At 39.2% G+C, this 24,198-nt stretch overlaps 1 protein-coding gene across 3 annotated transcripts in view; it reads right to left on the bottom strand.

Annotated features, from left to right (window-relative positions):
* Positions 1–2,047: 2,047 nt before the first annotated feature.
* The window catches only part of ADAM23 (ADAM metallopeptidase domain 23), a 171,627-nt gene continuing 149,476 nt past the window's right edge, over positions 2,048–24,198 (bottom strand). Inside the window, exons 24-26 of one of the 3 annotated variants that reach the window (XM_049615076.1) lie at positions 23,568–23,679; positions 3,768–3,830; positions 2,048–2,183 (exon numbers count right to left, since the gene is read on the bottom strand). In XM_049615076.1, the coding sequence (XP_049471033.1) occupies positions 2,107–2,183; positions 3,768–3,830; positions 23,568–23,679 (252 nt within the window). In that variant the 3' untranslated portion in view covers positions 2,048–2,106. Of the gene's footprint in view, positions 3,831–10,901; positions 10,993–14,711; positions 15,395–23,567; positions 23,680–24,198 lie in introns of those variants that run through there. The other 2 variants (XM_049615074.1, XM_049615075.1) reach the window with 2 other exon arrangements.

Genomic DNA, 24,198 nt, shown 5'->3' on the forward strand with positions numbered 1-24,198 from the left:
CTTTTAGACTCAGAAGAGAGACACTAAAGAAAACTAAATGATAACGTGATCCTAAGGTGGGTTTTTTTTTTTTTTTTTTGCCCCTGATTTATAAGAGGCAGAGCATTTCCAATAAAACCAATGAAACTGAATTCTAATCAGGGATGTATTTATCATTAATCAGAGATTTTATTTTGTTCCATTGACTGCTTAAATTTTCAGTGAGCCTTTGACTGAGAAACCCGTGCTAAAACTCTTGATATCAGGCACACGGCCATTTAATCAACAATACAAGATAACACAAAAGGGTTTAAGAAAAATAATGACAGTATAAAGCTACAACATTCTATGTTAACAAAAATTTTAATACACACTTGTCTAAAAGATGCATACAGTGACTACTGAATCTCCATTCATAGGCAGCCAACAAGATTATGAATGAATTTATTAACTTCCAACAAAACTTCAGGTTGTACACTTAAAAAATTACAAACCATTTAAAAACGAAAATTAACAACGGAAGCAACAATGACTCTAAAATCTGATGGGATGACTTTAAAGAAAGGTTCAAGTATTGTTTGTAAAGTTCTTCAGACACTATAGTCTTTGAAAAGTTTGTGCATTTCCCATCTTTGCATAGTGAAAACAAAAACGGAAACAAAAAACACGCATACCACTTGGTAAAACTCCACAGCTCCACGTGATTCGTGTTTCATAACATGCACCTATGGGTACTGCTCATTTATCTAATAGGAGTAGCACTAATTCAGTGGGCTCATGCAGTATCCCAGTGAGCAATGAAGTTAGCGCACACCTCCTCATCCAGGTGTCGTTGATTAACGCAGCAAAGAATAGCAGGTGGAATGGGAACTTGCCATCACTTAACACTAACTCTTGTTGGGTAACATTACGACGGTGATAACGCTTGTGCTTTGAGCTCAAATTAATAAAAAAGGACTATTCTCACCACAAAAAAAAAAAAATCAGCAAACGAATGGCATGTGCAAGAGAAAAGACAGCAAAGAGTCTGAAACGACATAACCGAATGCCACCAAAAACGATTATAATCCATTGTTTACGATTGGGATGGTTGCATTCTCTTTCATATTCATACACACATGGCTTAAAGCTTGTGTATTTTACATATACACACAGATAATTTAACATTGGAACATAGGTTTGGTTACCTATGAAACTGCCAGTGTGACAAAAAGTTACACTGACATTTGCCATTATGTACATAATATTTGGGGACCACTGTGGTCTGATTTAAAACGTAACATCGCACACTTACAATGTTGTTTGTGAAATGCTCAAAAGTTAATAGTAGAGATTCAACCTGTTTTGTAACCACCATGGTTTTGTTTCCGTTAAGTCACCATGGCGCCTCTGGAAGAGCAGTGAAATGTGCATGGTGTGCTTGGTAGCAGCTTGGAATCCACTAGTGGGTGGGATCCAGCGACAGACAGACAGAAACAATGCAGCGACAGGAAGAGATGCCAAGTAATCTGAGTTTCCTCTGGGCTGAAAGAGCCATCGCCACTAGGTGGAGGGATACAGCCTGTGTCTTATGAAGCCGAGATAAGGCTGATAAATCTTGTAGATAGCCCTGTTATTACAATATAAACAGATAGCTAGTTCTAGAGAAAGACCGCAGTCCCGGGTAGCACCTAGTACTCAGAAAGCAGTAACAGGATTCAGATGTTAGGCTGTGATCTACTGTAGCATACAGAAATTAAGGTTTCTGCTCTATGATTGTGAGACTTCCACAATTAAAAAAAAAAACACTGTTTCAAGCAGTAGATTTTTAGGACAAGAGTCCTAAAGCCTCTCCAAAGTCAAAGCAAAAGTTGTGAGACTGGTGTCATGAACCTTGCTGAAAAGGGACTTAAAGCTAAATCTAGCAACTCACTGGGTTGTCACGAAGCAAACAGTACAACTGCGTGTCCTGTTCCTGAAAAGGGGACGTTAGGGAAGAGCGGGCTCTTTGGGGGCCGTCAGGAAAGCTCGTCTCTAGATGGATGCTGACTGAAGGAATCACGTACAAGTTTTTATATTCAAAACAAAGTCAGGACCAAATTTCTTTATTGATGTATATACTTAACACTTGAACGGAAGCTGTCTCGATCATAAATGGAAGAAGTCAGTGCAAATGAAGGAAACTCGAAGGGACTTGGGAACCCAGATTACATCCGCACGTCTGCCTGGAGGCAAAAGAACACCATGAGCTTGTGAATAGTAGAATCCCATCATAATCCAGAACATTCCACAGACCAGGAACACACCATGGGCCCAACAAGATTTGCTGAAAACACAACACACAGACTTAAAGCCTATGATAGCAGTGCTCCCAAGAAGGTAATTGCTGCTTCTGTGTCCGTTCCCAGTTTCACAGTGGGGTTCTACCATATATATTTCGAGGCAGGAAAATGAAGCATGAATGAGATACTGACAGTAATAGATACGAATAAAATGGAAAGCTTAATTTTTCCCCCAAGTTTTTAACGCTTAAAAATTGTTATTTAATTTAAGGCTTTAAGTTTATCCTTCTTTCACATTAAAGACAGGGAAAGAAAATTGTCAAAACAAAAAACAAAAATCATGAGCTTGGCACTTCTGTGATTAATTTGAGAGGGCATCTACTTTCTTACATTATGTACATACGTTTATAACGACATCAAAAAGTTTTAGACTTGTCAGTACATATATTTGCATTTACATAATTTGTGTATTTTTAATAAGGGTTATTTAGTTGTTTGTGTCCCCCCACCCTTTTGCTTATGTTTAGTTTCAAGCATTTCATGTCACTCAAAGCATTTCATTTGTAAATTGTACCTGTCTTGCGCCCAAACTCCCTTCGTCTGTGGCTATGTCTGTCTTTGTTAAACAAGCCCCCAAATCACTGAACAACGTGTTGGTCTTGTGACGAGAGAAGAGAGAGAGAAAACAGAGAAAAGAACCCAAAAGATGGGGAGCAAACAATAAACTCAAATCTACAGAGAACCTTTACAAGAAAAATATTTCAGTACAGACAAGTGAAAATGATGTGTCAAAATCTCTTATTTCCATATTTACACTTATAAAAGGACTATACAGTAGCATCATTGTTCAAGTCCCAGCTCCCATTGGCAAAGGATGCTCGGTCCAGGAGAACAGACAACGGGGAAGTAAATCAACAAGAGCAGGGGTCCGGAGTCCTTCGTGGGCTGGTCTAGGCTAGGGATGGAGGGCCAGGCAGCCTCCACGTGTTTGCCTTTCATCTTCACCTTAGGAATTCAGTTGCAGGTTTGGCTGTGGGTTGGCTTGCTAGCTGCTTGTTGTATATATGCCATGCAGATTTGACCCTTTCGGAAATGAGATCTTTATGCCACCGGAGTGTGTCATCGGTAGGAAAGGGAAAAAAAATCATGCCAACTCATTTAGAAGATATTAAGTGCCGGCAGGCTGAGGAAAGAAAAAAATCATTTGCTATTTCTTTAACGGTTCTTTTATTGCACTTCATTTTTTGTTATTGTTCCTTCTTCCTTTAGTTAGAAAAAAAAAAAGATTCTGTGAAATAGTTCTTTTTTATAACATTGTCTTTTATCCCCTTTTATTGACCGGCGGTGAGAGGGGTTCTTTGAAATTATTTCCCAAAAGGACAGTTTCTTTTTACCCCCGTCCCTGTCCCCCAGCTTCGGTTCTGTGGTCATTACCACCCAGCGTTCTTGTTTACAGACTTAACAGTTCCGGAAAGGGTGCTGTGAGTTTGTCACGCCCAGAACCCAACAGTGCGAGGCACCGCTCACCCGGTGCCGCAGAGTCAGATGGGGCCTTGCTGAGTGGGATCGAACCTCCTCTTCTTGACATTTCTTCCAGAGACGCAGGCGGAGAAAGAAAAATCCACAATATTAATCAGATCATGGCGAGAGGAGGGTGATGATAATGACAACCACGCTAGTTCCAGAGCAAAGTAATCAACTCACACGGAGGCAGATTTCCGAAAATAACTTGAAACACAGAACAGCTCACACTTTCGAATGTCTTTACATCTCCACTAGAGTATATCCATTTGTAAAGACCAAAAGCGGCTTCGAGTTGTTCATTTTAAATCACTGGAAGCCTCCGCAGCCCAATTTGTCTCTTATTTCAGAAGTAAATGATCTGACTAATTTTAACTAGATGAACATTACAGAGAGGGCTCTTCCTACATTGTAGGGAGCTCTTAGGGGAACTACGCACAACTCCGAAGGGCTTCGAGCTGCTTCCTTCCAGGACTTGAGAGTTCTGTGTCAGCGGATCGGCCTTTGCCAAGACGGCAAGGAGCCTTGTTCTACCTTGCTGCCTTGGGTGTGTGAGCTCTTACCCCACCGTGGAACAAGCATTTTTCATATCTACAGAGTTGAAAACCAGAGTGCACAGTAAGATGGTACACTCAAAGGAGAATGGACACGGGCTTGGGTTAGTTAAGCGAATGTAGCAGTTAAGCTCGGTGGAAATAAGCAAGTTAAAATGCCTTGCTCTCAGTGTCCAGTCTCCTAAAAAGTGGTTCCTGTTGTTTAAAAAGAGAAGAGAAAAGAACCAGCAAGACACTACAAGGCAACAACAAAAGTTGGTTGCAACCTCCCCATGGTCTGGCTTCATGTGGGGCATCAAGCAAGGGGGCTCATGCATTTAGTGTGCGCGCTGGGCAGGTGCAATGCTGTTGCCACCGCGGCGTCATGCAAAACTGGAGAGCGAGGGGTCCCCGAGCCCCCTCTCGCCCCTGCCCACTCGGGGCCGGCTGAACACCCTTCCAGCCCTCCGTGCCGAAAAATGACAGTGTGTTCCTCCTCCCCCGCACGTCATTCAAAATTAAAACAATACCAAAGCTCAAAATATGCATCCTGCAAAGTGCTCATTTCTCCCAGATGGCCACTTTGACGCTTCTCTTTTGAAATAGCAAAAATAAAAAAATCTTGAAAGAAAACCTCCCTTTTCTTTTAAAAGTTTTCATTAAAATGTCTTCATTAATGGCCTAAGCCTGTGGTTTGTTGGCCTAGCAGGTAATCCATTGCTGCAAACTCTATTTGCAACAGTGCTACTTCCTTTCTTCCCTATTCCCCACCACCTCCAAGAACCTTCTCTTGTGTCAGTATTTTCTAAAGCAGCCATTGCTGCTGCTTTGAGACCAAACGGGACATCCCCCTTAATGCATCTGGCACTGAGCTCGTTCGCTTCAGAGCACAGGATCTGCGCCTACTACCCACACACTCACAGCTCTTAAAGGTAGATGTGTAAAGATCAACTCTACCCATGAGTCAGGTGGGGAAAAACAAAGATTGCTTGACCTTGCCAAATGACCCTGAAAGACCAGGAGTTCCGGCCAATTTAGCTCTGTATTGCTGGAATTGAAGAGAAACGTGAAACTAACATCCCCTCAGTTAAAACGAATGTAGAGGAAAGATCAAGGGAGCTAGTGCTGCGCATGCAAATGACTACATTGCTCACATCTAAATTCCCTTATTCAAATTCAGGGAATGGCAGATAAGTAGCCATGTCCAAGGTCTTAAATGCAATCCAGTTCGTTTTTAAGTGGAGATACGAAATTCCATTTCAGCCTGGCATACCGTCAACCCCCAGTGCCCAAAAGATCGTGCTCCTTTGAAGTCAGCGTTTGAAACTTAGATTATATTATTTTAAAGAAAATATATTCTACAGGATGAATGGTTTCCCAGGTCAGACCAAGAAGCCAAATCATCCTGTAGTACCATTATTTCTATGGGAAAATGGACTCTGAATACCAACAGGGCACTATATCTCCTCCACAGATCCCCCAGCAGGAGGAAGGCAGGGCCCCGTGATGACGGCAGAGAGAGACCCTCCTGTGGCAGGCTGACCGTGAGGGCTCCTCATGTATAAATTGCAAAGCTACCATGGTGAGTCGTGAGAACTCACCGTGTATTGAGAACTGCCTGTCCTGAATTTTCTATATGAGAAAAGTCTTTTTGCTCATTTCTAATACGAGAGCACAACTATCATGGGTGGATGTTTGCTGTCTTCCTTCCACAGCTGTTTCATCTGAATTCCTTCTGCTCACTAGGACTGGAAAAGCAACGAATGTTCTCATCATAACCCGTACGGTATTTCTGGATCGTTATAAAATGTGAGCATAATCCATAAACCTTGCACTGACCCAGCTTTCACCAATCTTTCCGACATGTGAAAAGCCTACACTTTTGTCTACAATATACATTATACACATATATATTTATACAAAATTAGAACAGTGCTCTTCAGGTAACAATACCCTGAAGGTTTGTGAAGGCTTTAGTTCTTTCAGGGCTATATATTTACCCACTGCTATCGCCTTCTTCTCTTTCCACAATGGGTCATCACCACTCACCGATAACCCTCCCCTCAACCCCTCCTAGGCCACCTTTGACTGAGCTCACTTCCCCAGGGGGCTGAGGCAGGAAGCTGACCTGGTTCTTCCGGGCCAGCCTGCTAGGTCTCAATGAGAAAGTGCCTAACCCAAGAGTTGCAGGAATTAGGGAATTAGGCTCCTTATTCCCCACTGGGATATGGTAGTGGAATTCAGAGAAGCCGAAGTCTCGTTATCCTCATGGAAAGACTAGCTAAAATTGATTCCATTTCCTAATTCTATAAAAATCAAAATAAAAAGGCATTTACCCTTTTGAGAAACTATAATTGGCAATATTAAATTCCTTTCAAATTTCATCCAACTTGACATTCAAACAATTCAACTTTCCTTGTGATAAACCCAGATGTGATCCTTTACATGTCAGTTACATGATTACCTTCCTTTAACCTTTTCTTTAGTATGTCCTACGAAACGGGACACAGGCCAAACAGAAGTGCTTGAAATCAGCCCACATCAGGCTCCGTAAGAACTTGTAACCCAAGTAACTATTCATAGAGAGGAAATCACAATTGATTGTTATACAGACTTACTGAAGTAACTAACACTTTTAAGGTCAAGAGCAGCTCTGCCAGGCCAGTATGACCACTACTGCCACTGAATCGTACCGAGGGAGCAAGCAGTGGGGTGGTGGAGCGTGGTAACCGGGCTCTACAGTCTGAGGCATGGCAAGATGGTTGCAAGAGCTCAGTACTAATCCTCAAATCAAATCCTCAAATCATGTCACTGTTACCTTCAAGTTGTTTTCCTACTATCACCTAGAATTTCTCTTCCTGACCACCATCGCCTAGAGTGATCACATACTTCATACGCAAGGTAAACGACTGTATTGCTCACATCTAAATTTCTGTATTTGAATTTAGGGGATGTCAAATAAAAAGCCACGTCCAGGGTGGTAAGAGCAATTCTGGTCATTTTTAAACGGAAACAGGAAATCCTCTTTTCATAGATTTGTTATCTTTCCTAAGATTTAGAGAAGAGGGTACTAAAATGATTCTTCATCTACTTGATTTTTCTAATGTCAAGTAAAAGCAACAGCCCTAATAATCTAATCCAGCAGCATTACTATTCAAAACTGAACAGCGGCTGTGAGTTTTCATTAGTCAACCAGGACCAAGGTTGGCAGTACTCTGCGGCACAGTCCATAGCTTTATTCTGCATGTGTAGGTGATGGAGAAGAAAAGGAACATGGGGGTGGGAGGGATGTAAATAAATGCAGATATGGGGGTAAAGTGGGACAAACTGGTGTGCCAAAAACCTATCTTCATCTTTCACAGGATTTCTTACAGACAATTTCTAACACCCCATAGACTGGGAATCCATAAACTAAGTCACCTTTAGTATCCTCATACTTCTGGAGGATGCAGATGAACTGAAGTTGCTAAGGTATACCTACCACAATACCCCATATATCAGAATACGTTAAATAAAATAACCTACCAGATAAGGCATTTTTTGTTCTTCTCAGGAGCTCTACAGCTTTGCTTATGGAAGTCTTGTTTGCATTAAGCAAAGCTTGCAGACTCTTATTATTCTGCTAAAAAGACGTCATCTAAGCTTATATTATTTTTTATCACAATTATCTTAACAAAATTTCATTATCACGTATTCACACAAAGGTGCACACATTCACACATGCATGCACACTCACATATACTCATGCTTTTTACCACCTATTTCAGAGGAAATATGGTTTAGGACAAAAGCTATAAGGAAGGGCAGAGAATGTCAGGGATCAGAGCAGAGCTATTTTCTCATTTGTATTTGAACAGGTCATGTGCGGTATGACACTTCTTCCACACTGAAATTACTCACAGTGTTATGCCTCAAGAAATGTGACTTTGGGAAAAAGCAACACTTCCCCTGAGCAATTACCATGTTTTCCTTTAATCTAAAAGTTCATGTAGCCTCAAATTCTCAGGCTACTTTGCCACTTGCTTTGCTTTTCTCTTCTAGTAAAATGTAATTCAGGAAGGATTTCCAATAAAAGTATTCAGAGCAATCTCCTTTACAAACTATTTTCAACGTCTGATTCTAAATGACCCTCTTTTGTATTTACATTGAACTCAACAGGAAACTCAAATAACTCGGTTCATTTAGCAAATAACTTCTAGACTAATAATCTCCAAAACTGCCCAAGTGGTGGGAAAACCTAAACTGTATCATTTGGCACCCAAAGCTTTCTCTTGCAAAGTAGAAGTAGTTCTTTAATGTTTAATATAAACCACATGGCTGCTCTTAAAATCTAAAGCAAATTCAGATCCTCATATAGTGGCCAACAATCATCATGAAGAACAGTGGTGTCTCCAGGTTTAAACTACTAACATTCAAGCATTCTTCTGTCTTCAGTTTTTCCTGTGTTTTAGGGCATAAAGATACTTCATATGATTGTGTGTGTGCCTTCCTACAACGCTTTCCTTTAAAGTAATTCTTAGGCTCATAGGGCACGGTAAGGGGCGTTGGCTTAGCGCATCAGTGCGCATGTCTGCACAGCGGTCCCCTCTCGGCCCTTGGGAGAGGCTGTTTCTCACCTCACTAAGTGTCCCTCTCCCCTTCCTCTTCTCTGTTCCTCCGATGAGTAGACATCTCTCTCAGATATAAGTCATCTGTACAGGGCCTAATCCACTTATATACACAGTGATAAAGGCTTTTCCATTTTCCCCCAAAGAAACATGCAATTCAAGCTGTGCGCTAGGCCAGGCCACTGTTTTGAGGTCCTGCTACAGAATAGTGCTCTTGTCTCCAAAGGCTGAGATAGTAAATTTGGCATTGCATGTGGCTGGACGTCAGAGATGCATAGGACTATTTTCCAGTCCTTTGAAACCAAGGCTTCCTGATGCCAAAAGGCAGAAGCTTGGGCACGAGCCAAATTTATTTTTCCTAAAGCATATTTATGAAAAATGTCAAGGAAGTATTTTAAAATAATAACAGATCATGGGACTACTATCATGTGCAATGACTTTTTTACAGTAATATGGCACGACGAAAAATTGTTGCTTGAATTAGGCCGGCCTAAACAAAACAAAACAAAGAAACATATATATAATATATATAACATATATAATATATAATATATAATATATAATATATAATATATATATATATATGTTTCAGGAGAGTGCCATATATTAGGGACCATGAATGACTCATTATCTGGGCAATGTCTTGTTAATACCACGATGAGAAATTCAAATGTGAGTTGTCCATTTTGTGTGTGTTTTTGAAAACACGATGATGCCAAAACTACTATTTCATCAAACAAGTTCAAGTTTACAAATATCTCTGTAGAAACGAAGTACCATTTGATAACAACTTTCCAAGTTCAAGCTACTCAAAAACTTGTAGGCTTACTCATTAAATCTAATATGGTAACAAAATTATCAGAAAATGTTGAATTTATTTAGATCATCATGTAGTTTGTTTTTCTTCCATAATCAGTTTCTAATAACATTTTACCTGGTTTCAATATTTTGAATTCAGGATTCAAAATATTAAATAGAATCAAGTTCATAATTAATGCAATTATTCAGAGAATTCAAGTAAAAAGCTTCCTCTATTGAGTAACCAGATGGAGGCATTGAATTTAGGTAATGGTCTTATTTCCCACTTAAATTTGTTTCTGTAGATCTGGTTGGGACTTAATTTATCAGAGGGAATATTTGGCATAGGAAGTCTTATCTACAAATCATAATAATCAAGCCACCACAGCCCGAAGAAAAGATATACAAAGCAATTACCCAATGAACCTGAACTATGGAAACATCAAAACTTGATAAACTAGGTTTACAAATTTTGGTCATAATGAAGGTTTATTTGTGAATATCTGCCATGTCTATTTAAACAAACGTAGTTCAGTGATCAATGCACAATCCAATGACTAAATGACTAAAAGTCACTATGGAAACAGGCCAGTTAATTTGCAGTTAATTAGAAAATATTTAAGTATCACAGAGCCACAGATTTCAAATTCCAATGTGAAACCAATGCAGATGGTTAGGGAATTAATAATTTTTTTAATCTGATTTTTATAAAATCACAAAGCTTTTCAAATCACAAAGCTACACATAATGTGTTACGTGTGAAAAATATCGAACAAAGAGTTACTTAGGTTGTGAAAAATTCAAAACGTCAATGGAATATAAATGAGTTTTAAACACACAAAGGATTCATATCCCCTTATTTCCAACTGCAAAGTGTCCTGATTATCGTGTATAAAAAATGTTATCTCAGAATGCTTGCTCCTAAAAGCTGGAATGGCTTCTACTGAAGAACCTCTACTTTGTTCTCCTCAAACTTGTGCATGTGAATTCCTTCTACATTTCAAGTTTTCCCACTAGCCTGAAGATGACGTTTGAGGTTTCCACGTTTCTTCTTTTCTAGCCCATTTCTGAATAAAAATATTCGTTTTTAACAGTTTACTGCTAAAACTTGAAATCTTGTAGCAGGAACTCAAAACCTGGTTATGTAAGCAGAAAAGAGAAATGCCAGAGCCACCGAGGAGAAGACATGCGGCGTTGCTTACTTAAATCCCCATCCTGTGCCCCCAAGGACAATAGCTGCTACCAGGATGGCACCAGCGATGGAGCCTATTATGAGATTGGTGGCACTAGGACCTGTGACAAAGGATCATGGGAAGAAAGTCATATGAGCCATCTACTGTCGTCACCACAAGGGAAAGGCAGTTACGCGGTTTTTCGGAAGTAAATACCCTGCATAAAAAATTGCTAAACGCTTAAATCGCCTTGATTGACTTAGTGTAATCGCACTTCTGATGCGAGGGAGAGCTACTGCTTGGACACGAATGCCTCTGAATCTAAAGCTTCTGCACCGCTGACAGTTAAGTTCCGTTCAATTCACCTTCCACAGGATTTGAAGCAAATGTGCCCCAACTGCCAGCGTCACCAGTCTTTCTTCTCCTCCTCTTTCCCAGTATCATGAATCAAGCAAGCAAAAGAGCACATAAAGAACATGGATGCATTAGAATTAGCTCAATCTTACTGGCAAATCATGGCAGGAAAAGAAGGGAAAATATTCTAATAAAGTGCTCTTTCAAGCAGCACCCAAAGTTGTCGGAATGCTACGGTTTGTTTTTTTAGCCCCCACTTGGAAACAATTTCGAAGTCAGAAGGAGGTGAGGCCTGGGTGACTTAGTTGGTCAAGTGTCTGACTTCCGCTCAGGTCCTGACCTCGCGGTTCACTACGTCGCCGTTCCTGAGTTCGAGCCCCGTGTGGGACTCTGTGCTGACAGCTCAGAGCCTGGAGCCTGCTTCAGATTCTGTCTTCCTCCCTCTCTGCCCCTCCCCCAAAGTCTCTGACTTTGTCTCTCTTTCAAAAATAAATAAACATTAAAAAATAAAATGTCAGAAGGAGGTTACTAATAAAGATCTGACTTGAAAGCCTTGTGCTCAGAGAGGCATTTCTTCACTGTAAGGATCTATACAGTGTTTAAACAACAACTTGCGATTCCAAAGGCAAGATAGGGAGGAAGCGTAAAACTCATCCGGGTAATTCTGTAGAAATGGAAAAAAGATTCTGCCGGCTCAACTGAGACTATCTTTCAAGTTCCCATTTGAAATTCGAGGCCTGGAGATAGAGTTTAAAAAGGGAGTAGAAAGGACAGCAAGAAAGAAAATACAAAGTGGGGTTTCCATCAACTGAGTAAGAAAGACTTAACGCATATGACAGCACATCCTTTCCACTCACAGGGGGAAATGCCTTAGCTCACGATTTTTAAATGTAAGCAACGTTAACTAGCACAGGAATTATTCTGCACCTCACATCCTTCCGGATGCTAACAGGTAGAGTGCCCCCAACAACAAAATACTTCCGATCGTAACTGAATATCCCGTTTCAGAAGTCATAAGGCCAATTTTGCTATTTCCCCTGAAATCCTTGACTTTGTGTATATGTTCATTTCTGCATAAAAACAAAATTCTCTTTTCTGCTCACATCAGTGCCCTCAACTGTGCACACAAACAGATGCCACTTTTAGCAGCACTAAAATCGTGTGTGTTGTATGTTTTTACTCAGAGACCACTCAGGGTTTGTGAGGGTGAGTGGAAAGGTGGGAGACAGCTGCAGCGGGGGGTCTCAGGGATGCGGTCTCTTCGGGCGCATGGGCTCGTGACTCATTCTCAGGACTAACCACTGAGGTTCTACAGAACCCAAATCTCAGTGGCCTTCCGAAATGCACAAATAAGAATAAAGAGTAATATGACAGCAATCAAAGCAGGTTAGTTACTCTATACTGAGCACTTACTGTGTACCAGGTGAGGGTCTAACCATGTGACAAAACATCTCACTGGATCCTCACAAAAACCATACGAGGTAAGAATTATGACTATCCCTGTTTATTAGATGAAGAAACAGTGGCTTCGAATGTAGTGACAGAGGCAAGATTTGAACACAGATGTGTCTGACTCGAAAGCTTATGCTATAAATCAAGGGTCAGCAAACTATATAACCCACTGGCCAAATCTGGCTCCACTTACTGGTTTGCAAAAAAATTTTGTTGGAATACAGCCACGCTAATTCATTTTCATGTGGTTTACAGTTTCTTTCGTGCTAAGACAGCAGAGTCACAAGGCTGTGACAAACATCCTGTGGCCTGCAAAGTCAAAACTATTTACCTTCTGGCCCTTTACAGAAAGTTTGCTAACCCCTGCTCTAATGCAACAGTCCACTTATATGCATTTCCTCCCCACATTTTAACAAGGAAACATATTTTGAAATAAACATTTAGAAAATATTTATATTTCCATGTACCTTAGGCTTTAGACATGATTTGTACTTTACTAGCTCAGAAGACAGGTTGGGATTAGAATCAATAGATAATTCATGACAAATGAGTCCTGATTTACAATTATAAACTAAGGTGTAGAAATTACCCCCTGCCCCCCGCTACCAAAAACCCAAACAAACAAAAACCTTCCAAACCTTCTATTCACGGAATCCTTAGTGACTAAATGAACATTACACTATTAGCTAAGCCAGGAGGTGTTAAAACAATGTATACTGTACTATCATGAATTTTTTTAAAAAACTGTATGATTTAGCAATTATGACAAAATTTAGAATTTGAAGGAAAACAATCAGTAAACTAATAAACAAAAAATAGTGCATAAGCCAAGAATGATAAATAACAAATCTATTTTTAGAAAAAATAATACACTTTTACAGACTTACCTGTCACAACCAGAAATAGCCACAAACCAACAAGACTGGAAGGGATGATGAAAACAGACACTGGTCACAAGGACTATGCTTTACAACAAATGCCTTGGGAGTTGCCTAGCTCTAAGACTCAAAGGGAAAGTTATTAAAATTCATCCCTTAGTTGGTACTTTGCAGCACATCACAATTATGGTCAATAAATAATCTAAAACCACACTTGGGATGATTTTTTCAAAAACTACCTTTCTTCAAGGAGGAATTTCACATATATGTATGTATAGAATTTCCCCTGGAAAAGGAATGTTACTTCTATAGGTAATCCAGTCAGCAGATCTAAGGTGAAATTTTACAAGGCAAAGTTTTTGTTTTCTCTAAATGTTACCTCTGCTCTAAAACTTTATATTCTAATAGGTAAAGAGAAACAAAATATCTTTTCCAGTCTTTCTAGCTGCCCTGGGTTAACTAGTTCACAGTCTGTAGCCATGGGAGGTGAGTTGGCAGGTGTAAATCTAGTCAAAGTCCTTCAAACCAGGGGAGAGAAGGTTCGGGTAATCTTCCACACAGAGTGGGAACTACAGGCCTGCTTTCCTTGTACTATTTCGGTGTCTGGGTCTCCCAGTACTGGTATGGAAGGGCATCTGTGGGCCACAATCACTGGGACTAAGGAAGAATGCGTGTTACACGATCAACGTGCCCATGGTTTGGACAGGTTGAGTACAGGCTATCTGGTGGTTCCTTAAGATACCAGTAATTCATCCGGGGCCACTGTGAAGTGTCACCCATCCCCGTGAACACAAAGACAGCATGGGAAAGGGTATTTCTGTCATTTGTAAATGTTCTTCCTGTAATTGAGGGGGGGGGGGAGGGAATCACGAAAACCTTTTAGTCTACAGATCAGCAACTTCATGAAAATAATATCCCATGGAGAACTGACAGCTATTCTGAGGCTTGGATCAAGTACACAGCAACCTTAATAGAGGTACCAGAAGACCTGTATTTCTGTGAAAGATCAACACGGGCCAGGGACACACAATTTATTTGTGCACTGGCTATTTTTAAGACAAAGCCACCAGATAATCTGCAACTACTCTCCTTAAGGTTTTGCCGGTTTGGATAAATATCTTTTTCTTCTTCACACTCTTCGGTCCCACACAGTTATGGAAGCATCTAATTTGAATTATCAATCTATTTTATATTTTAAAAATGAAGGCAATATACTAAGTATCTTCTTTAAAAAGTTAAGCCAAAGCTTCCCATATCACTTTAAATACATGGAGGGAATATTAGTGACTATCACTCAAATTATCTTCAAAAGAAGCTACAACTATTAATAATTCCCAGCTGTAAACGTGGATTTATTCGGTGAAGATTGCATTCATTTCAAGAATACTAATAAAACACTCACATAAAAGCATTTTTTGTCAATAAAAAATAATGACAATAAAAGGTCTGTATCTTAAAATTACTTTCATAAGTAGAAGAACAATGGAAGCTTTTGGACCATCGTCTCAATTGTGAAGACATCATAAGCACCCCAATATTATTTTATGCCCCACATTGTTCCAGACAGGAGAAGGTTCTTCACTGCACGAGGAAACCACACGACACAGACACATCCAAATAACACCACAAGGTGCACTTGCAAGGGGAACACGTCAACGAGACAACACGCGGTGGGGATTAGGTACCAGCAGTCAGTTCACACACCGGGAACCAAACAGAAACACTCCGAGACTCACAAAGATGCTTACTCTATTCCCCACCCTGTGCCTCCAAAAATCACCCCCAGGGCCAGAATGGTGCCTGCCACAGCACCTATTAGCCTGCTTGTGGTCATGTGCACTGTGTGGAGGGAAAACGGAGATGGTTTTAACAAAGGAAATGAATCACACACTGATTGCGCTAACACACAACATAATCTATTCAGGAAATGCTTTGAAAGTCAGTTAAATACTGACATCTCTGCTTTAAAATTTAAAATGAAGGTCTACATACACATTGAAAATACTGGAGAATAATGCTGAGGCTAATTTAACTTCAAACTCTACAAACCCTACCTAAAAAATCCTCTCTTATAAATACTGTGAAACATATAAATAATCTAATTTGAGTTACAGTTCCTACAAGGAATGAGTTGGAATGAAAATGTCATTTAAACAGCATAACAGCAAGTCTGGATTTTAATTCCAAAGTAACAGACTGTTAGCATACTTCACAAACTTCTCAAACTGTAAAATGCACCTAAGAAGCTGCATCTTTTCAAACTTTAGAACTTACATTCAATTTTATGAAAATCCTACAAATTTAAAAGACTATCTTTAAAATTAAGCACATTTTCACCTGGAAAAGTGTATTGCACATAACTCTGCAATGTTTGGGTTTCTGGCACAGTCTTTGGGTGTTTAGTTGTTGTTGTTGTTGTTGTTGTTGTTGTTTACAGTTTGCAGGGCATAAACTATGCACTCGGAGAAAGTCAGGGTCGCTGGGAAGCACTGATTGCTTCAGATGACCCAATGGTAGATTACTGACTGGAGACGCTCCACCCCTGCACATCACCACTTCCGTGCTGAGCTTTGAGCTTCAGATGTTGCAAAAAGGGTCTGCACTGCCCAGAGGTGCCCAGGCTGCTCTCCACACAGGCAAGAAGTTTAGTGCTGGGGCAGGAAGGCAGATTATTTAAGATTGACTGTGTCTGTGTGTGTGCGCGCGTGCAAGCGTGTGGACATACACACACTTTATCTCCTATCTTCATGCGATCAAAAGTGCTGGTTTCAAATCACTTTACTAATGAAAAGAGAGATTAACTTTGACAAGGCTGCATGGCACAGATTGTGTGCTGTGAGACGGTGAAGGAAAACAAAGAGCCATGATTTGAACTCACAGTTTTTTAAGGCTTAGTATTGTGTTCATTGACCTTTTGGGTCCAACTACTCTCCCAAAGAAGAGAGAGAACCTTGATCGCCAACGCTGGTGAGTAGGGGTACATCCACTTAATTGCAGGGCAAACAATAAGAGTGAGAGATTCTAGTTTTTATCCTTAGCTAGGCACAACCTGAGTTGTTAATAAAAAGCAAAAAAAACACAAAAAACAAAAAAAAAAAACGGAAACACAACAGAAAACAGAAAGTCTACTGAGGGCCTTGAGGGGAATGGAAAAAAGACCAACATATAAGGTGGTGGTGATGTTTTCCAGATATGACAGTACATTAGAATTCAAAATAACCAAACCATATCTCAGATTTCTAAACTGTGGAGGCAAATACTGGAATGAAAGGTACTATAAATATAAATACTCATTTTTTAAGATCTTAGAAAATAATTGCCTTCAGAATACTAAATTAACAAGGACATATTATATTACAATTTGGTTTTTGGGGGGGGGGGGGTTTGGTGTTTTTTTTGCTTAAGATTTAGGCATTGGCCCTCAGAGCCAAAGTACCTGAAACTCCTATTAACTCTTCAATGTTTATATAAGCTACATATGCTAAATTGCAGGAAACACACACACACACACACACACCTGTAAAATGTGATAGTAAATGAATGTGTGTTAATTTTTAAAAATTATAACTGCATGAATGATGAATAACAATTTAAAAAGGACTTTTTATTTGCTACAGATATAATTCCTTTCTGTAGCATAAAGAGAATTAGGCAATCCATCATGTGGGTGTTAGAAACCAACCAGAGGAGCAAGGCATCCCTACAGACACTTCAAATATGCATTCCAGAGAAACAGATACAGTCTATAATCTCTGCTGAGCAAGAACAATTATCTCCCAACTCTTAACTGATAACTACTGCTAGCACCAAAACAAGACAAAATAAGTGGGGGAAAAAGCTTTTTCCAAAGTCTTCCCCCTCCTCGTTTGCCCGCTACCTTTAATTCTGGTGTACTGCAAAGGTATGTAAAATACACTTGACTCTTGATCGCGATACTTAACAGGGTTATTTCTTCCAGCGCGCAGTGACTCAACCTGCTTTTAAATTGACATGAATTAATTGCCTGGCTCACAAGTGGGTAGATTTTTATAGGGGACAAATTTGAAAACAGGTTTCAGCTGCTCCCCAGAGCTACAAAGGATTTACCTTCTTATTGAAAAAAAAACTCCCTTGGACTTTGGGGGTCTATGCTCTCCTTTTTACCTCTATACTAATTTATTTACGATGTAACTGTAATTGCTTATTCATTCACGCATTTATTTGTTCATTCATTACCTACTAGATGTGTTTTTTGTCCCAGGAACTACGCTGGGTACATGATGATATACCTCACTTTCTTTGCATTACACCAAACCTGGAGATGAAACTTGTAAAGACTCTAGCTAATAATGCAATCCCCCTATTAGGGATGCGACTTTGTTTCCTAATTCTTTAACGTACTTACCTTTGTATTATAACTTGTTTGTGGAAATTATTTTCTGGCAATATGTCCTCATTTTTGTTTTATTAAATTCTGATGTTTGTTGGTTTATTATTATCATTGTTTTTAGTGTTGCTTCCCTGCTACCTAGGCTCACATGTGCTAACAGGCAGAATTTTTGGTAAGTATGTAATATTAAGATACAAACTGTAAATTTTCTCCTTTTCTTAAGACATTCTTACTTTATATGTAGAATTCTTCCACAGACAAGTCATGCTTCAGATAGCGTGAAATTGCGCTTTTGAAACTGAGTAGTTGGGGGTTTTTTCTTACTTTTAGAGAGTTTCTGAAACAAAAAGGTGCATTATTTCATCCATGTGATTCTAATGAGCAAAAGGCGCTATAATCCTGCATCCCGAATACTTCAAAGGCAGGAGGCATCAAAGCCATCATTTGTACTCTATAAACCAAAGTTCTTTCTGCAGGGATTTATGATTTTGCTAACATTTAGGATTAGAAATAAATACTAAATATATTCTTTATATGTTAGAATACAATATTGGCATGACACACATATATTTTCTAGCTCCGTATTTCATTGTCAGACACACAATCAGATCTCCTTACTCTTTCCCATGAAATTTTTTAAAAGTTAAGTTCATTTTCAGATACACTGGGACAAATGTCTAAAAAGATGAAAAACAAATTAACTTCATATAAGAATATTATTTCAGACACTGTCAATGGAAATACCATGGAGTTTTTCTGAACCCAAACAAAATAAACTCAGTTACTGAAAACTTTTAAAACCTGGTAAACCCTTAAGTTATTGATGAGGCCATTACTGATGAGACAAATACATAGGTGATACATAATTCTGCAAGAGCGTAATCATATACTACCATAATACCTCATATCTACTCATCTGAACTACAAAATCAAAGATGGGTGCATTCACAAAGGAAGCAACAGATATACACAAAAGGTAAATGTAAACATTAATAATGCTCTTTAAGGTATTAAGACTTAGAAATTATTGCTTTCAAGATACTAAATGCTAATAATATAATACTCCCTTGAGAAGCAATGGATGAGCTAATATGCTTAATCATTACCTGCTTATTGCCTCACCCTTTCTACTTATTACTATGCTGTGAGAACCCGCAGAGTAACTTAATACTCAGCTTTCAATGAGGCAGTCAGTGTGCAATAACAGAAAAAGTATTAGGCTCAAGACCAGGTGATCTATGTTTTACTCTTGGCTCTGTTACCCTTGGGAATTTAGACCCATTTGTAAAACAATGGGTCTGGACTGAATGGCCACTAAGGCCCTTCTATCTCTGATTTGATGACTGTGGACATAATGAAAGGGTCTAACCAAAGCTTCTTAGCAGCGTCTCTGCCCTTCCTTATCGATGAAAATGTGATATGTATCAGTTTCTTCTCTTTCTTCCTGTAATGCTGCTGCAAACCATCCAGTGAGAAAAGTCCCATTACGTTGCATAATAAGCACCATGAAAAAATGCCCACAAATTGACAAAAATTATCAGTACTTCTACTGACTCTCCTATAGCCTGTGGGAGTTCCAGGCCTTTTAAAAGGCGCAAACTTATTCAACCCCATTAGGGTAAAGTAAAATAACTTCTTTCAGCGAATTCAGTGGACACATGTTGGGAGATGAGGGACCAGAAGAATCTTCATATGTAAAAATATGGGAAATAAATGACAGTGTAGAAAACATGAGTGAAGTAATATGTAATGGAAAATCTTTTTTAAAAAAATCTTTGCTCACATGGTTTCTGCTTTGAAATGCTATTTCCTGTCTTTTAATAATTTTGGTTTGAGACATCGGAGCAAATAAACTGTGGGTCAACAAGTGCAGAGCCTACTTCAATGGCGATGTTTCTTTTTAGCTTTTTAATTAATTAATTAATTAATTAAATTTAATTTACATTCAAGTTACTTAGCATATAGTGCTATAATGATTTCAGGAGTAGATTACAGTGATTCATCCCTTACGTATAACACCCAGTGCTCATCCTAATAAGTGTTCTCCCTAATGCACCTTCCCATTTAGCCCTTCCCGCCTCCCACAACCCCTCCGGCAACCCTGTTTGTTCTCTATATTTAAGAGTCTCTTATGTTTTGTCCCCCTCCTTGTTTTTATATTATTTTTGCTTCCCTTCCCTTATGTTCATCTCTTTTGTATCTTAAATTCCACATATGAATGAAGTCATATGATATTTGTCTTGCTCTGACCGGCTAATTTTGTTCAGCATAATACCCTCTAGTTCCATCCACGTAGTTGTAAATGGCAAGATTTCATTCTTTTTGATTGAATGGCAATATTTTTATGTGTGTGTGTGTGTGGGGGGTGCCCTTACCCAGATGGAGAGGTTGAGTTTTTATTCTTCCAGAAACTTTCTGTTAAAATAAGAGAAATACCCAAAACACATTGGCTCATTTCTGACACCCTCATCAGCTGAAACAAAGTCACAGAGTTCTCCTTTTTTTTTTTTTTTTTACTAATTATGTTTTGATTCAGAGGCCTGCAGTTGTATACAATTTATCTTTTATGCCCATGTTAATAATACAAAAGGCAATATTCTCAGCTTTGTTTTTGAATTTTTTCCTCCATAACAAGAAAACACACTAAAATTAAATAAAACTAAATATGTTTTAATACCCTGTCACTGTATCTATACAGAAAAGCCTTCATCCGTGGATATGACAGGTCAGATCACTTGGGTCTTGCCCACTGTATATGGCAAGCAGCCGAGAAGCACCCAAACACTGTGATCCATAAGGCCAGTGCCAACCAAACTAATTCGATCATGAAAAAGAATATATGGCAATCAGTTACAGAAAAACCTTGGCACCTCACAAGCAACCTTGGCACCCACAGTCAAGAAAGTACAGATTGTTTCAGTGTCTTGAGTTCATGACCTGCTACTCTTCGACAACGCAATGCAAATGGTTTCTGGCAAACTGAAAATCAGCACTAGCATGCACCATTTTGTTTCCTTCACATGATCCCAAAGGGAAAGGATGTAATATGTATTGAGTGCCTACAATATGCCAAGGATGTGCTGCCTTTTAAATAGTAGATGGCCAATAAATATTTGCTATCTGGATACAATTAGAAGTACCTAGTTTCTCTCTTATCATTTTCTTTTAACCAGAATATCAAAAACAAAATCACAAAACCGATAACAAGGTGTTAAAATTGTGATTTTGTTTCTTTCTCATTTTACTAATGTATTAACAGGTTTTTTATAGAGGCTGAAAAGATATTAATAACCATCATAGATAAAGCTATTATTTAGTCATGCTAAAACTGTTTGACTTTTCTAGAAATCTAATAATTTACAATAATAACTGCTCTTCATAGATAGTAATTAATGGCTTTTTTCTATTTAATAAAGATTACCAGAGTCACGAGGATTTTAGCAATTTTAGAACCAGGGGGTGCCTTTACTTTAGTGACTCCATTGTCTTCACTAATAATGAAAAAAGAAAACATGCGACAGAAAAGAAATACACCAGAATGTGTATACTGATTACCTCTGAGTTGTGGCATTAAGGGTGATTTTTATTTTCTTTTTAATCTTTTCCTTATTTCCAAAATTCTCTACCATAAACAAGTATTACTTGAATGGTCATAAAAGTTATTTTTAAAAGATAATATAGAAGAGCACCATGGGGAAAAGGAAAACAAAACAGAAGGCGGCTGTGAATCTCCTCTTTTCCAGAATGCAGCTGTTTGCTTCACACCCTCCCAACTAAGCTTTCTAGGCATAGGTGGGTGAAGGAATGGGAAATAGAATCGGACAACTGCTAACCCTCTACCCCCACGTACTGAAAAAGGACAGAGGCTAAGCCAATTTAGCTCTGTTCATCTCTTCTTTATATATCACTTGAAGAAACAGCATCTAGATCTTTAAGAGAATCACAGACGTGCCATGGAGAGAAAATTTGGAAAGAATGAACGTCTGCTTCTCTTGTCAGAGTTTGAAATCTGCTCTAAATCTAACTTCTGAAGGTGGATCCAAGAATTTTTTGTTCCAGTTTTAAGACTAAATGTAAAAGTGGAACTGGTTCCTTTTTACAAATAGAAGTAGGAGAACAGAAATAGACTGTGAGGGTGTGACTATGGTTCTTCTTACAGAATTTCAATATCATAGGCATATTAAGTAAATGCATGGAGACTTTTTAACACACCCACTATTACTGAACATTACACATGCACCCAGATGAGCTAAATCTCTTCAGGAACTGAGGAGCATGGCGCTTCATATACTTTTCAAAGTCATACTTTCCCAATATTTTCCCGATGCTGAAGTTCAGAGAGTTTAAATGAGCTCCCATGCAAAACTAAGCAAATCAAAATGACACTATTTCTATAGGTACTTTTCCTACCTGCAGGAAAAAATCATGATAGTTATTTATAAAATATCATTAGTGGCACCATGAAAAAGAACGTGATGTACGATGTCACTGGGACACATCCTCTGCTCTAGAAAACCTGGTTTCTCAGGTACAATGCTATAGATGCTGTAATAAGCCTACTGCAATCGATGACTTATTTTAGATCTTTGAACTCATATGAGGGCTTGGGAATGGGGGAGGAATAATGAGAAAGTGATTATCAAGTTTATGATGATAAAGAGCATGTTATAACACAACGTAACAGAAAAGACTGGGCCTGAGATCGGGCACTTGGGTCTTGGTCCCAGCTCTGTCTCTAGCTGCCTGGATAACTATAAAATGTCACCTGTCTTCAAGGCCTGGGTGTTCTCATCTGCAAGATGAGGGTGGTTCTAGATGGCCATTGAGACTCCTTCTAATTTTAAAATTCTAATTTCTCTCTTTCTGATAACTGACTAAAACAAAGTCCAGATCTTTCATATTCTCTTTGAAGAATTAAAGTTCGGTGAGGATTTTGGGGGAACCTGGGTGACTCAGTTGGTTAAGCGTCTGACTTTTGATTTTGGCTCAGGTCATGATCTCACAGTTTGTGAGATCGAGCCCTGCATCAGGCTCTGTGCTGATAGCACAGAGCCTGCTTGGGATTCTCTCTCTCTTTCTTTCTCTCTCTCTCTCTCTCTGCCCCTGCCCAACTCACACATGCTCTTTCTCTCTCCCTCAAAATAAATACATAAACTTAAAAAATATATATAGTTCTGTGAAGATTTTCCACTTCTTCCCAATCAAAAATGTGTTTAAGCAGAGCATAGAAGACAGCAATTTCCCTCTGGAGGATTCTAATTCTGAGGAATGACTAGAGTCTCATGTTAGCCAAAAAGATTTTACCTATTAGAAAACTGGCATAGTGGAGACAAACTGTACAATGATTAACATATGTGCTTATGGAAAAGGAAGGAGGTTTATAGGAAAGAAAGGAAACTGCAAGGAAGGAAATTGGTATATTTACTTCTTTCTAATCTCAGTTCTAAACTAGGGGAAATTCAAACACTTCACTACGTCACTCTAGAATCCTTAATGCTTCAGTAACATGAATTATATGTTTGAATGGCAAAAGAGATACTCTGGAGTGTCTCCTTTCAAATCGTTTCACTTGTTATATTGGCACCATTGGAAGAGTGCCAACAAATTCAGTATGTAATGAATTGAAACTGAAATCGCACAAACCCTTGGGTCCTTCATCCTTGGGGGGGTGAAGGTTCCTAACTGGATCCCGGATACTGCAGTCTGTCCCTGCCCAGGTGAAATCGCAGATGCAGGTGGCTTCATTACTACACACCTGTGAGGAACAAAAAACAGAAATGGGACATTTTCATGGTGCTTTCTTAAACATTTTTTTTAATGTTTATTTATTTTTGAGAGGGAGAGACAGACCGTGAGCGGGGGAGGGGCAGAGAGAGAGGGAGACACAGAATCGGAAGCGGGCTCCAGGCTCTGAGCTGTCAGCCCAGAGCCCGACGCGGGGCTCAAACTCACGGACCGCGAGATCGTGACGTGAGCTGAAGTCGGACACTTAACCAACTGAGCCACCCAAGTGCCCCTCATTCTGCTTTTTTGACTAATGGTGATAAATGTAAAAGAGACGTGGGGCAGGGCGGGAGCTTTTAAAAACCACTTTGAATTTTTTAAGTCTCCCATGGTTGAAAAGGGGAGACAACATATATACAAAATTGCTGAGTGGTGTTTTCTTGTTAATTATAGACAAATACCCATTAAAAGAAGAAAAAATGTTTTTTAAGATTTTACTTTTAAGTTATCTCTACACCCAACGTGGGGCTCAAACTCACAACCCTGAGAT

Source organism: Panthera uncia, assembly GCF_023721935.1.
Source record: "Panthera uncia isolate 11264 chromosome C1 unlocalized genomic scaffold, Puncia_PCG_1.0 HiC_scaffold_3, whole genome shotgun sequence".
NCBI classification, from domain to species: Eukaryota; Metazoa; Chordata; class Mammalia; order Carnivora; family Felidae; genus Panthera; species Panthera uncia.